Source organism: Protobothrops mucrosquamatus, unplaced genomic scaffold, assembly GCF_001527695.2.
Source record: "Protobothrops mucrosquamatus isolate PMUCROS unplaced genomic scaffold, P.Mucros_1.0 scaffold448, whole genome shotgun sequence".
Classification (NCBI taxonomy): domain Eukaryota; kingdom Metazoa; phylum Chordata; class Lepidosauria; order Squamata; family Viperidae; genus Protobothrops; species Protobothrops mucrosquamatus.
The window spans coordinates 133,996-149,326 of record NW_015386771.1 but is presented as its reverse complement, the minus strand read 5'-3'; the positions used below and the strand labels follow the sequence as shown (position 1 = coordinate 149,326).

Below are 15,331 nucleotides of genomic sequence, written 5' to 3'. Positions count from 1 at the left end.
AAAAGGTGGAGGATTCACCCAAAGTCCAGACTATACCTGCCTAAGAGCCAGAGTTACACGTCCGTCCATGGGCAAGATTAAGTCAAGACTGGGTTCTAGGGTCCAGGACGGGCGTGGCAACTTTGGCTGACTTAATCTGATTGGGCAGGAATACAGTCTACTACCCATGGGTGGATCCTCCATCTCCAGTGCTGGAGAAATACTGGTTCTCAAACAGAGCTGTATTTTACATTTAAATACAGTATGTTGTCATGTTTTAACACAAAACAAGATAACAGTGCAATCAAACTCTATAAACCTCTGTATACTTTCAGAATAATTTTATCTGCTACCTTGTAGTTTTTTTAGAACAGCCACCTCCATCTTGAGGACTTGCTTTGGTTGCTGAGCTGACTCAACCTTCAGAGCTACATTCTCCCGAGTTAAAAGATCCATTGCTTCATAAATCTCCCCAAAGCCACCACCACCAATCTTCTTCAACTAAATGGGACACAAATCATCACAACATTTAGCAATTAGAGAGATTTCACACCTTACCTAGAAACTTTTGAAAAAAAAAATACCAAGTCATGCAACTTTGTATGACTGTCTCAGATATAACTAAAAAGTGTATTTAAAGACACAAACACAAAACCAAATAGCTGGTCTCTTAAGAATAATATGTGTAATAATAGACTTTACCAAATATGAACTGCTAAAATCCAAGAAAGATATTAAGTGGCAGTAGATACAGAAAATTCAATAAAATTAAATATATATTTAATAAATCATTAACACTCTTACCCTTTGCTATCAAGGCAACTTGCGTTAAAAGTAAAAGCAACCAGAATACAAAAGATATAAAAATGAAATAATATTATGGGGTGGTATATAAAAACAGTTTCACCTATCTTGCATAAGTCATCACTTGAAAGGACAAAACATCATGGCCCATAGCCTGTTCGAAATCCAAGTGTTCAATGCCTTTCTAAATCAAAGCAGGGATAGGACTTAACAAACCTCTGGTAGAACTGTATTTCAGACAGCAGGAATGAAGAAGGATGTCTCTAGGACCCCATAAGATTGGTGTATGCTTATTGTGTTAGATCTTATGGGGCAACCAGAAAGGCAATCCCATAGATAACCAGACCTCAAGCTATCTTATACCTTACAGATGTCAATTAGCAATTTGTATTAGTAACCAGCTCAGAAAATATAGGTGTCACATGGGTATACTGAGGTGTGCCCATAACTACTTGTAAAGTTGCATTCTCTATCAGATTCTGACTGATCAAGAGCAGCCCCATCTATAGTGCACCCAGGTGGCAGGTAACTAAGGCATAAGATACCATGAGCAGGCCCTGCTGATAGAGGAGAAGGGTACAATTGGTACATTTTTTTATTTGAAAGGCATCTTGGCTATTGATACCATTTGTTCTTCCAAGAAAAGCCATCAGTCCCAGTTGCACACCAGTTCTGCCTCAGAAATGCTACATAATGGAGAACTAAAAATGGAAAATTCCAGGCATACCTGATCCCAAGTCATTCATTTTTATTAGAATTGAAACTAAATTGATTCCTCCTCATCGAGTTGCTAACAGCCTCCAGACACTGAGACATCATTTCCACAATCAATCAGATGGGGCTCCAGATATACAATTGGTAATCATCTAGCAAAGTGATGATACCTGAATCCTTGTTATCAAATTAGTTCCCCAAGCAATCTCATCAGATATTAAATAGATGAGGAAAGAGCACTGACCCTTGGGGAATAAGTATCAACCTCCCCTTCCCCTCCTTTGCCTAACACTGATACCAACTTCAGAGAATGCAAATTAGTGTCTCCTTCTCTCAAAGTCCAGAAGAATACCACAACTGATGGTAAGGGTCATTAAGAGGTCAAGCAGGTCCAGGAGAGTGGTACCATCTCTGTCCCAGTCCCACAAGATATTATCCACAAATAAGAATAATGTTTTCTCAGCATTATATCCTGGCATGAAACTTTTTACTGAAAAGGGCCAAGATAATCTATTTCTTGCAGATCTTTGCTCAAAAGGAGAAGTGGAAAAATTGCCCAATAACATCAGATTCAGTAAATATTTTTTAAGGGGAGAGCACATCATCACCTTTTTCAGGCAGGAAGAATCCCGTTATTCAAGGAAGAAATCACCCCCACTTAGTTCCCACTACAAGATTTCCTCCAAATGGCCTTGACTGGGTAGAAGAGGCTTGGATCTAACTGAGAGCTAAAAGCCCTGAAAATTCCCTCTGCTTTCTTAAGTTTCACAAGTGCAAACTACTCCCCGTTAATGGATGAAAAAATTGCCCCAGTGATCTCAGTTAGGAGTCTGCTTTAGAAAAGATCTGAGGGATTATATTCATCAAGGGCCTAGCATATCCTTGCAAAGTACTATGCATTAGCCTTTAGGATACAGTATTCCTTTCACCATGGAAATGAACAATTTAAACATGCTAATCATAAACACATCAAAGAAATGATGGAACTCCAAGACAAAAGAATTTGGATGCAAGATTCATTCTTCAAAAATAGTGAGTCTTCTTTTAAACAGAGTGAGAGTAGCCCCTAGAGGTTTTTATGGAAAACTTCTTGTTCGAACTTTTTTTCATTATCATCTGAATGAGATCTGGAAATAAAATCTAGGTAATAGAGGGATTTTCACTCTTATTCAAAATTGAGAATTATATTAATATTTTATAATTAATTATATTAATTATAAAAATTCTGCAAGATAGAATTTTGCAGTTCTCTCAACAATCATCTTCGTAAAATATACTAGAATGAGGATTTTTTCCTGACCTGCTTCTGTAGATAATTAACAAACATAAGAATTCAGTGAGGAAAGAGCTTTTCTTCTTTATCCAACAATTTTTGTTTGCTGCTAGATATAACAGATAGAAAGGGATTGTCTGGAAAAATACCTCTATGTGGTCTGTAAGAGTAAATGTCTGCTTAATAACACATAATCAAATAATCAAAACCAGATTTATATATTTTCTCGTGGGAATCAGAAAAAATGAATAGAATGAATAAATAATAAATATAATTTTAATTGCAGTTCTTCCTAACCAAAGGATAAATGTCTATTACATTGTAGAATATGCCTCTGAAGTTCACAGTTTTCTTTTAGTTTTGTTTTTTTAATCTTTGAAAATGTTTGTTTCTATATTTTTATATTAATAATTAGGCATTTTGCTATTTTTCTAAGCACTTTTTGGAGTATAAAATGTTTCGGTATGACATTGTTTATTCCATTTTCCTTCAGCTGTGAAAATGCATATAGTTTTTATATGTATTTGTTACCTTTACTGTTTCCTATTTTAAGGTCTTAAATAAGTCTCTAACAGGGGAAAGATTTCTTAAAATTAGTTTAACTTAAAATCTGGTTATTTTTTATTTATTTTTTAATTGATGAGATTCCTTATTTATTTTTTATCTGATGAGATTCCTTATCAAAGGGATGGGCCAATCTTCCAAAGGAAGTGAAATTGTAATAATGTGGGATTTGATTTAACCTTGGCTCTTTCAGGAAATTCTTAACTTGTTTTGATGCCAACTTACTCCTTCAGGGAATGGATGAAGGCAGAAAAGGATCATCTTCTTTGAATTGATAATAAGTAAAAGAGAAGTGTTAAAAATAGAAATACTAGGATTCTTGATTTCAAAGAAAACTAAAGCTGACTGCAATCAAACATATATCTGTGATTTTTATATAAAAAGAGATTTTAAATAATTAAATTATTTGAAAAAGTTCAACATGAGCTGGAATTCCTAAAAAAACAAGATTGCAAAAAATTCCAATGAGAAAAAAAAGTACATTAGAATAAATCAGTACCTATAAAGTTAGTGAAGATCTAAATACCAAAAATGCTCAGAAGCGCAGTAGAAAGGTAGGTGATCTAATATGCAGAGAATTTGAAGTAGTGGCAATTTTGTCAGAAAAACTAGATGTTCAGAAAGAGCCAAGGATCAAAAATACTAGGAACACCAAAAGAAACTACTTCAAGTTGTTATAATAAAAGGAAGAGATTATAAATTACAAAATTCCCTTCAAATGGAATTGGATGCAGAAATTACTTCATTTTAATTTCATATATATTAAACAATGTCTGTGTTTTTTTTAAAAAATTGTATGCTACAATGGGTGGCAGAGATGCAACTATGACCAAAGATTCTTGGGACAATTATTAGACACTGGACTCCACACCAAGGTAAACAGACAACTAAATACAAGTCCATAGCAAATAATTCCACAGAAGAATTAATCCAGGATTAAACCTGTACATGGAAAACAAAACTTGCCATTTTAAATAAGCTGAAAATGTTTTGTACAATGACCACAGTTTAGTTTAGTTATCTTGTGTATCTCCTTAACCTAACCGCACTGCACCGTTTATTGGTTTTTTTAATTATTGCAAGTTTAGTTTTCATTTGCCCAGACCGAGATAGTTAATAAATATGTAAGTACAGTTTATATCTATCTATACGTGCAAGATCAGAAAATGTTTCTTATTAAACTAAGTATCTTTACACAGCAGTTCCAATTTTGCAGCAAGTAGTAGTTGTCACACATCAAAAAAGAAAGACTTGACTGCTTTTTACTTCTAAGTATTAGATACAACCCATAAATGCAACAGAGGCATCTAATAAAGCATCGTGCATTGCCAACCTAAGAATAATCACTGTGACCTAAAATAGATTGAGATTTGTTGCATCTTACATTCATACTCATTCTTTATAGTAAATATGGTAAAAATGACTAGGGTGCAATGACAAACTATGAGTGGCAAAATCAGAAATACAGCTAAAATGTTTAGGTTTCCTACAAAATGAAATAATTTTGAGTTATTGATTAGAAAATGCTTGTTTGGGAATATAGCAGGGGGAAATAACCACAGATGTAAAACCAGTTGAGAGACTTGTATACAGTAGATAGAACAAAGTATTTACTGATAGTTGCTGAGAGAGTACTTTCAGAATAGTAGCAAAAACTGTTCTAAAAAAATAAAAATGATATTCCCTAACCAGTTTTTTTTTAAATCTTTACCGTCAGCAATATGAGCATCAAATGCTTAGAAAGCGATTAGAAATTGAAGTGTCATCTTGTTAAATGAGAAGAACTAACAGCTCCATTTATCAAAGTACTGGCAGCCTACAGTATTTCAAAGATTTGACATTTGCATTAACTGATGTAAAAAAGAATTGTACTGTTTTGCTATGGAAACTACATGAATATTAAAAGGGAAAAATATCAGCCATAGTCCACCATGATAAAAAATTGTGCTTGGTCATGTCTCTAGAATTCCAGCTATGAAAATCAAGCAACATGCCAAAATGTTTTTGACAACAAATGAGAAGATTCTGTCCCTGCTGGTCTCTGCAGTTCCACCTTGCCAAATACTTACACAGTTCATAAGATGGTTTCCAGGAAATATGAAATATGTTAGCAAACTAAAGGGTGAGAAGAAACTACTATTTTACTTTACCAATATTCTACACGATCCACCTCACTTAAATGATTATTGGAGGAAATGACATGCAATAGCACCTACATAGTAACACACAAATCAAAGCTAGCTGGGTGACCTTGGCCCAGTCATTTTCTCTCAACCTGAGGAAAAAAGAGGCAATGGCAAACCACTTCTGAAAAACCTTGCCAAGAAAACTGTAGGAACTTGTCCAGGCAGTCTACAAGAACTGGAAAAGATTGAACAAAAGAAAAAAAAAATCCAGTATTTCTAGCCAGAAAGCTGCTAAGCGACCATAAATGTAAGAAAAATCGGTTTCTAGACTTGATACAAGACTTAGCAAGAGAAATGCCACAGAACTTCAGGCGTGAATATTAACTTGAATCTAGGTTTCCTAGATTTAAAGTAGTTACACACCCCTGAACACACAGCCTTCATCACTAATGCCTCTCTGCAGTCTTTTCTAGAAAAGTTAAAGGCAATTAGCAATTCTATCAAGACTAGAAGGTTGTTTTATTGGAGGAACAATATTTAATAGAGAAATAATATCTTGGCTAAATGCATAAATGCTACCATTCCTAAAGACAAAGAAGTCAAGGAAATATTTTTAAAGCAGGCATGTCAAACTGCCGGGCCCGCAGGCCGAATACGTCATGCCGAAATGCGCTCACCCCATTGCCAGCAATGGGGGAAAAGTCACGATACGTCACGTGACGTCACATGACGTCGCGAGTTTGACATCCCTGTCTTAAATCTTCTAACTTTGAAATAATTTTTCTTGAGGAAAAAGAATATTATAAAGGGGAAGTACAAAAATCTGTAGTATTCTATTAAAAGTCAGGGAAGGCAAACAGACTGTTTGTGGGAACAGGGTTTTGGCAAAAATAAAGCTGACAAAATACAAAATTATTTATGGAAATAGAGATTTTTAAAAACTGCATCTGAAAGAACTAGGAAAAGTTCTCTGTAATAATACATGTGTAAAGTATTAAGGTCTGTATTTAAGGATGGTTGCAAGGGATGTGTAAAACAGGTAGTTCTCGACTTACAATCACAATTGAGCCCAAAATTTCTGTTAAGTGAGGTATATGTTAAGTGAGTTTTGCCCTATTTTATGACCTTTCTTGTCACAGTTGTTAAGTGAATCACTGCAGCTGATAAGTATGTAACCCGGTTAAGTAAATTTAGCTTTCCCATTGACTTTGCTTGTCAGAAGGTTGCAAAAGGTGGTCACTTGACCCTGGGACACTGCTAAGCGTCTGAATCATGTGAGGTTGGGGATGCTACAAAGGTCATAACTCTGAAAAATGGTCATAAGTCACTTTTTCATTACCACTGTAACTTTGAACGGTCACTAAACAATCTGTTGTAAGTCAAGGACTACCTGTACTTGGTGGATTTTCAGTGATCCAACTGTTTTGGAAATTAATGTGTAAGAAGATAAATAAAATCTGTTTATCCTTTGTGCTTTTAACAATCAAATTCACATATTTATAGAAACATAATAAATATAATAAACTGAGTATGTATCCTTCTTCTTAAAAGGGGATATTAGGCTATTTTGAGGCTGAGAGTAAATGTCTTATCATGTAAATGTATTTAAATTATCATATAATCACACTCCAGGATACACATCCAGAAGATTGAGCATACAGTGTGAATGTATTTCTTTTAATTAACTAAAACTAACTAGGACAATTAAGGCACCAGGTTAGAAAACAGGATACTGTGAGTTTTAATCCTGCTTTAAGGCATAAAACAAGATGGGGGTTCTTGGACTGGTCATTCTTTCTCAGGCCTGGGAAGAAGGCAGTTGCAAATTACTTCCAAAAACCTTGCCAAAGACATTATAGGGGCTAGTCCAGGTAGTTGCCAGGAATCAAAACTGAGACAAAGATACACAAACACAGACATAAAGAATAACATATTTCTAAAATTATAGTTAACTATTCAGAAGTTGCATAAGCATTGTATAATACCTTATCCAAAAGATAACCAATTTGGGATAATGAGTAGGCACTACAGGATGACGATTTGGAGGGCAATACAGTGAACATGCCATTGCTAAGTGATGGGTTTTAAACTGCAAAATAACTTAAATGACAACGGCCCAGAAAAGTCTCACTTGCCATCATAATGCAAGATGCAGGGTCATTGAGTGGGAAGTAGTGGGAATCCCAGATAAGGAATACAGAGATGCCAAGAGTGGGGGAGAGCTAGTTCACATATGCAAATTGAGAGGGGGGGTTGCTGCAGTACAGCATCTGAGGGAAGACAGGAACAGGTGTGTGCAAGCACAGGGAGGCCAAGGGAAGGAGGATACAGAAGTATGTGTGTGAAGGGAAGCCAAGGGAGAAGCACAACATGATGCATGTGAAGGGAAGCCCAGGGAAGGAGAGTGCAGGTATATGCAGTGAAGGGAGTCTGAGGGAAGGAAGGCCCAGGTCTGTGTGAATGTAGGGAGGCCAAAGGAGGGAAGGTGTGGTGCAGCACGCAGGAAGATCAGGGGTAATTTACCCTTATTGTATCCATACTTTCTTTTTTTTATTTCTATTTTCTGTTTTTCTCCTTTGCACCTTTCACTTTTTCTGTTCTTTTTTAGTTTATATTGCATTTTACTATTGTAATTAAAATCCTTAATTACACTGGCCTCTATGCACACTGCTTCATTGGGTCCAATATATTGGGAATACTTCCAGAAAAAAAAATAAAGAAATAAAAAGAAGACTTACATTTTCACTTGAAGATATCTGAACTATATCATTTTCACATGACCTCTCTGGACATTTTTATAGTAAGCTAACTAAAGACACTAAAGCACCATCTGCCCAATATACCATGGTTTATGGTTTGAGAAAATAAATGAATATTCCACCTGGCTACTTTCTACTATTCTACATAGTTTGCCACTGACTATCACGAGCTTCCTTTTCCTACATTGTCCGCAATCTTATGCCCACCACAAAAAGCCTATTAGTTTCAATAAGTTAACCATAGTTCTGAAATTATCCTGGCAATTAGATACCCAGTGATTTGTGTACCAATAATTTTCACAGAGAAATATAGCACTTAAACTGAACACCATGGAAAATGTTTTTAGAGATAGGATTACTAAGACAAAAGAAGGATAAAGAGGAAAGAAAGGGAAGATTAAAAAGTGCATACATAACACAGATTGGTAAGAAACTGCATCTTCATTAAATTATTGCAGGACACTACTGTCTTCTAAGCATACAATTTATAATAGCAAAGATACTATATTTAGCATTTCAGTCTTCTCCTGCAAAAATACTATGTTTAATTCAATATGACATTGGATAAATGAATACAACAAAAGCTGGTCTTGCTGACTCCCTGCCAAGTCCTTCATAGCAAGCATGAAAACCACATTAGCAATTGACCTCTTCAGTATTCTGAAGCTGCACAAATAGCAGCGAAGGAAAGCAAAGCAAATTTGGATACAATTACATTGCTGCAGATGAACTGGGAAAATGTCTCAAATATCTGCATCTTAAAATTGAGATTTTATATATAAATGGCATTAGCAGAGAGTGCACAGACCTATAGTATTAGTTGTTATACAGAAACAGTTTGTTATATAGAAACATATTAGGAATAATGTACAGAACTTAGTGGTTGGAAGGGAAATGATGAAATATGCTGAAATAGAATCTTGAGGAGGAGCAATCAATGGTACAACATTTTGTTGCTGGTCCCTCTTATAAAATGGGTAAATCAATGTTTTAAAGTAATTTGAAATAATGTAATTATCAGGCTGCAGCTATGTTTTACTGTACATAGCTGCAGCCTGATAATTTACAAGCAGCTGTAAATAGATAATGATAAAAAAAACCCACAAAGAATGCCCAGATAATGGAACAGCAACCTGAAAATAATTTCTGCACAAGCCCACTTTCCCCATTTTTCAATGGTGATACTATTATGTATGTCCTTTTTTTCTTCCATTCAACAGTGCCTGAGTCTCAGAGACTACCTGGACAAGTGCCTGCAGTGTTCTTGGCAACGTTTTTCAGAAGTGGTATGCCACTGACTCTTTCCTAGGGATGAGAGAAAATGGCTAGATTAAGATTACCTAGCTGGCTTTGTGCCTAAGGGTAGAATTCACCATCTCCTGGTTTCTGATGCCTTAACTACTACACTGCACTGGCTCTGTTAAGTATATATAGCGTACTTAATGCTACATTAAGGCTCAAGGTCACATGGTATCCCTAGGCCACACAGACTAATGGTACCAACTCCTGCTGATGTGAAGATTCACCTTTTTAGAATGTTTCAGAAAGAGGAATGGCATTGGCTCCGCCTAAGCTTTTGCACCCTAAGCTACTGCCCACTCAGCTTTAGCCTAAAGTCAGCCCTGAGTGCATACTATTCAGGCGTGAGAAAATAATCAGGCAAAGTAGAAAACATATAGCCATACAACAAAGAACTTAGTTGTATAAGTATAAAACAGCATCTTGAAATCTGCCACAAAATAGCAGGGAAAAGGTGCCTGCACATCAGATGATCTCCCAATTCTTTCTGTATATCTCCAGTTCTAGGGTGGAAGGGTTAATAAAATGTATCTATCTGCACCTACTAAAGCTCATCATTCAAAAGAACTTCATCCAGAATGTATTATAATAAAAACACCAGCTTACACTTTGTTCACATAATGTCTCATTAAAAACATCAGTGAAACCAGATACCCACATCATCTACATGCATCTTGTGCAGGAGTGAAAAATTCATGTAATGCTCTTTGGGAGGACAATAACCCTAGTGAACAAAATGATTATACAAAGTTAGCAGGGAACGTTACATTGAATAGGGATTGGATTTTCTGCCCCGCCTCCTACTCCTGAAGTTTTGCAAGTTTTTGATTGTTTATATTAATTATATTAATCTCTAATATACTATAGCTTTTATGAGTTTCCTGCTTCAAAACAATGGCAATCCGTGCTACTGGATTTTAACAATTCTGGTGAGATGGAGATTCCATGGGCTGCAAAGACAAATTTAGGGTACATGCAGCCGTCGGTCTTTAAGATTTGCTCACCTTGTATTGAAGACATTGTCTCTACCAGGGTAGCAGCTAATTCAGAGCACATTTCAAGTAACTGAAAAAAAATCCTTAGATGGGATTGGCAGGATAAAGATACAGGAATACACTCACCACTTTCCAACGGTCCTTTACCACATAGTTAGCTGGCAAAATGTCAACCTGTTCACCTCCTCCACTCATGTTTGGTTCGTCTTTGATAGCAGTCGCTAGGCACTGCATCTGCCAGCCAGAAAATAGTTTAGTAGCAGCTCCCAATTTAAATGAGCCATTTATCTAGAAAGAAGAGAAAATGGACACAAAAGGGAATGGGAAAACACAAAAGAGTTAATGCAGATTATAACAGGACAAATGGGTAGCAATCGGCAATAACATTAAAGAAGGTGCAAACTCACCTCAGGCTCGAGCACAGTTTGCTATAAGCCTGAATAGCTCAAGTAACTGCCCTCTTTAAAAATTCTTCATCTGTCCTCATGCACAAAGGAGCAGAAGCAACCATGCTGTGAGACGAGGCACAAAATTAAAAATAGTGGACAAGATACTGGCTTATACCATGCAGGATTTTCAGTGCTCAGGAACAGGAAAATTGAAAGCCAGCAACTCAGTAACTGAGTGGTAACAAGGCCAGAAACAATGCAAGAGCCATAACTAGCTTAATAATATGTATGATATTACAGAATTAACCAGAGAGATTGATACTTTAAAGTTTAAACAACACTTAGCTCAAGACTTTGCCAGATACCCCACACACAGCTGGATTCAAGAAGAGCCACAGAGTACTACAGATTGCCAAGATTAAAAAACATTATTTTCATGAGGCAACCAAACAGGGGAAATATATATATATAGAGAGAGAGAAAGATTCGGGATATTAGAATGTGATATGTAAGAGAGGCTTTCCCAAATTTATCCAGCAAGCTCTATAATTAAGTGGGAACATGAGCCTGGATCCCATCAAGTATTTTAATCATTATAATTGCATTACTTTTCACTCTATCTTTTAATTATTGTTTATAGTATATTATCTATTAATATAACCACATATATTTGGATTATCAAAAAGACACTGTCAATGAATAAATAAGAAAATAGGCTTGCAATGCTGTTTTCCATTCTTAAAATTCACGTTAACAGGTAATATATCTAAAGAGGACTACGACTGCAGGAAATTAAACAGATAATACATGTAAATGTAAAGAACATTAGAACTGCAACATTTTCACTCTAAATTATTCCTTACAGCATGGTGATATTATACTGTCTCATCTGTTTCTTCCTCTATTACATATGTAACTGCATTCAAGAATATTATAAACTTTTGCTGTTTTAAAAAAAAACCAAATAAAGCTAAACTGCATATGCAAAAGAGAAATTATAATTGCTCTCTTCTGATTGTTGCAATTCTCATGCTAATCATAATGTGTGGAAGAGTGTACCATAAAATGCTTTGTCAGCAATGGATAGCCGCTGAATATAACTGGATAAATTTGCAAGAATTGTTAGTTTCAAAACTTAAAACTTGTTTTTCAATTGGAAAATGAAATATCTTCTAACATATGTGCAGACTCTTTTAGCATGTGGGATTCCCCATTCTTCCAGTGTGGCAGTTAATTCATCAAAAGTAATAGGGAAACTATCATTAGAATGGCAGAAGCGCACATTTCTCCTACGCCTGCTTCTTCTTGAATTGAGATGATAATCCAGAAAACAAGAATATACCAATTCAATCAAATGTGTTCATATTCTTTGGCATGGATGGCTTAAAATTAACAGGTTGATTTTTTTATTTTAAAAATTCAGAGCAACTAGACATAATACGTTTGAAAATAAGTTAACTGAAGAAAGTTAAAACTTTTTACTGTAAACATGCTTTCTGAATTGTTAAAAGAAACTCATGAACAATTAAGAATAGTAATTATTTTCCATAAATAGAGAGAAGTAGGCCTATGCTCCATTTAACTTTCTTTTCAAAGTGTAATTGTGTATTATCTTCTGCACAGGATTGGAAGAAGGGATGAATAAGATGCTAGTTACTAATAATGGTGATGGGAACCAGTTCTCCAACTGTTCATCTTTTCATTAAAATTGCATATTAATTCATGTAGCAGCCATGTTGCTTTGTTTGAATTTGTTTTGTTGTTTTTACATAGTTTTGTGAACCAATGAACTCCAAAATAATCAGTCTATGAAGCCGAATTGTATTAAGTATGTTATCCTAGTTTGCTCATCAAACAAGTTAAAATGCAATTATTGCCTAAAACACAAATTTTTGAAATCTTCAGATTATTATAATATGTTCCCACAGGACTGCCCTTAATAAATTTTTGGACATATGTGCAACTTGTGCAGAATTCTACAGGTAGCTAATAACAATCAGAGTTTGGGAAATGGCAATTTGGGGACTAAAATTCTCCTACTCACAGTATTGAATTTTCCATCACCAATAACCCAGCAGCCATCTTTTTTTCTATAATACGTTTCATAGAAAAACATACAGTAGTAACAAACAACTTACTGGGGTGCCAAAGCTCTATTAAAGTCTACGCTCCAAAAGATAGCAAAGCACCAAAAAGCTATTTTGCAGCTGACAATTGGAAATGTGAAACTAAAAAGGGAGGGGAGGAATGAATCATCCTTATAGAAAGCACTGCCATCAGGAATTTGGCAGAGACTTGTTTATAGAGCATTTTACACCTGTATTGTTTTATTCTACAATAGCTGCCTACCCAATTATTCCAAATGCTGGTTACTACTTTAAACTCTAATCAACATGGTATAATTTTCTTCTGCACATAATATGGTAATCACTCTATCAAGCATCTGAAGTGCATCTCTGTAAGATCACATTTACACAGCGTAATGTGTAGTGGTAGAGGCATTATGATCTTGTTTTTTCTAGTAGGAACATCGGTGCTACCGAATCTTCTCCAAGGAAGCCCAACTAATTTTAATCCTGAATATGTTCCAAGACTAAACCAAACTAAAGTTTTAAGAAAAGAACAAAATAAAAAGAGGTAGAAATGTTCTGGTTGTATACCACCCAACTCCCAATGATGATGCCTTGATAGTTTCCCAATTAATTATTAACTAAGTTTGAATACTTCAGCTTCTCAGCCCAAATAAGATCAGCTTCGTGGTATCCGTAGCAGAACATCCAGATTCAGCCAGTTTCATTCCATACAGCATTAACTTTGTGAACTCTCAAGCTTCCTCCTTCCATTATATATTCAAGATGGACAGTATTTAATATTTATTTGCTACATATATGTAGGGGTGTGGGTCTATACATATGTTGTTCATAGTATGTTTAGGTGTGTGTCATGTATGTGTTTCACTTGATAGCGGGCAACTAAATTTCATTTTTGATGTGTGCCGTTGTGCCCACAGTAAAAAAATGACAATAAAGGTTATCTTATCTTATCAAATGCTGCTCCTATGAAACTTAAAAAGAAAAAAAGACCCTTTGGAAATAGCCAATTTCTCTTCTTTTCTGCTTTTCTAATAGCACTATTCTAATAATAATAATAATAATAATAATAATAATAATAATAATAATAATAATAATAATAATAATAGTAAAGTTGGAAGGGGCCTTGAAGGTCATCTAGTCCAACCCCCTGCTCAGGCAGGAAACCCTATACCATTTCGGACAAATGGCTGTCCAGTCTCTTCTTAAAAACTTCCAGTGTTGGAGCATTCACCGTTTCTGGAGGCAGGTTGTTCCACTGGTTAATTGTTCTAACATTCAGGAAGTTTCTCCTTAGTTCTAGATTGCTTCTCTCCTTGATTAGTTTCCACCCGTTGCTTCTTGTCCTGCCTCCAGGCGCTTTGGAAAATAGCTTGACTCCCTCTTCTTTATGGCAACCCCTGAGATATTATTTTTAATTATCATGACTCCTTTTCTATAATATTTTTATACCATTTTTGCTTTGTTATTGCTGAACTGAGTTTAATACTTGTAGTTTGTTGTTTCTTAAAATGATTTTGATAACTTTTGTTTTACTTGAAAAGCAGAATAAGAAATATTTTTATTCCCAACATAAAAGATACTTGTAAAACCAAAGTAGTTGCATTCAATTCTGTTTCCCATTGACAAAAAGGGTTAGTAAGCCAACACTAAGAAAATAAAAAAAAATGTCAAGGCTCGACACTGACGGGAGGGGGTGTGGGATACGCACAGCAGCCAGCAACCAGCCCAGTGGCAACAGCCTTTCCCTCTGTACCTGTACCTGGAATGGCTAAGCATGGTGGCGTGGTCGTCGTCCCTGCGGCTACACCGCCAAACAAACAGCCGTATGGCTGTTCGCACCGCCGAACAGCAGTTTTGAAGTTCTTTTTTTTTTAAAAAAATCTCTTTACTGGTTCTGTTGCTTTATGCATTAACTAAACATCCACATAACAAAATCATTCATGAAACTAAGCTGCAACATGCACTGCACACCTTAGGAGATTCATAAGAAAAATTACACAATGGCCTGGTTAATATCTCATTCTAAACAATAATGTGATTTGATTGTTTTGGGTTTAGCTTGATGTGTAAACAGATACTTCATATTCTATATGCAAATTAGACCAGCACACATTGGTCAATAAAATAGTTACAAATCCTGACTTAGCATTATGCATTTACCAGGCCAAAGTGTTTACTAAACTCTCTCTTTCACACACCCTCACACACAAACATACATATCGGGCCTGGCTTGGGCCAACCAAATCTTAGAAGCAATTTGATATCAGCATCTTCAGGCTGTTCAAGAACGTAATCATGTTTTAAAAGATAAGTCTTTGTACTATTTTTGTCCGTTG

At 35.5% G+C, this 15,331-nt stretch overlaps 1 protein-coding gene across 1 annotated transcript in view; it reads right to left on the bottom strand.

The window, feature by feature from the left end:
- TTBK1 (tau tubulin kinase 1) overlaps positions 1-10,762 on the bottom strand; it is a 75,982-nt gene extending 65,220 nt beyond the window's left edge. The window contains exons 1-2 of the mRNA XM_015816402.1: positions 10,640-10,762; positions 333-480 (exon numbers count right to left, since the gene is read on the bottom strand). Coding sequence (XP_015671888.1) covers positions 333-480; positions 10,640-10,747 — 256 coding nt within the window. The 5' untranslated portion in view covers positions 10,748-10,762. The remainder of the gene's footprint in view (positions 1-332; positions 481-10,639) is intronic.
- Between the last annotated feature and the right edge of the window lie 4,569 nt (positions 10,763-15,331).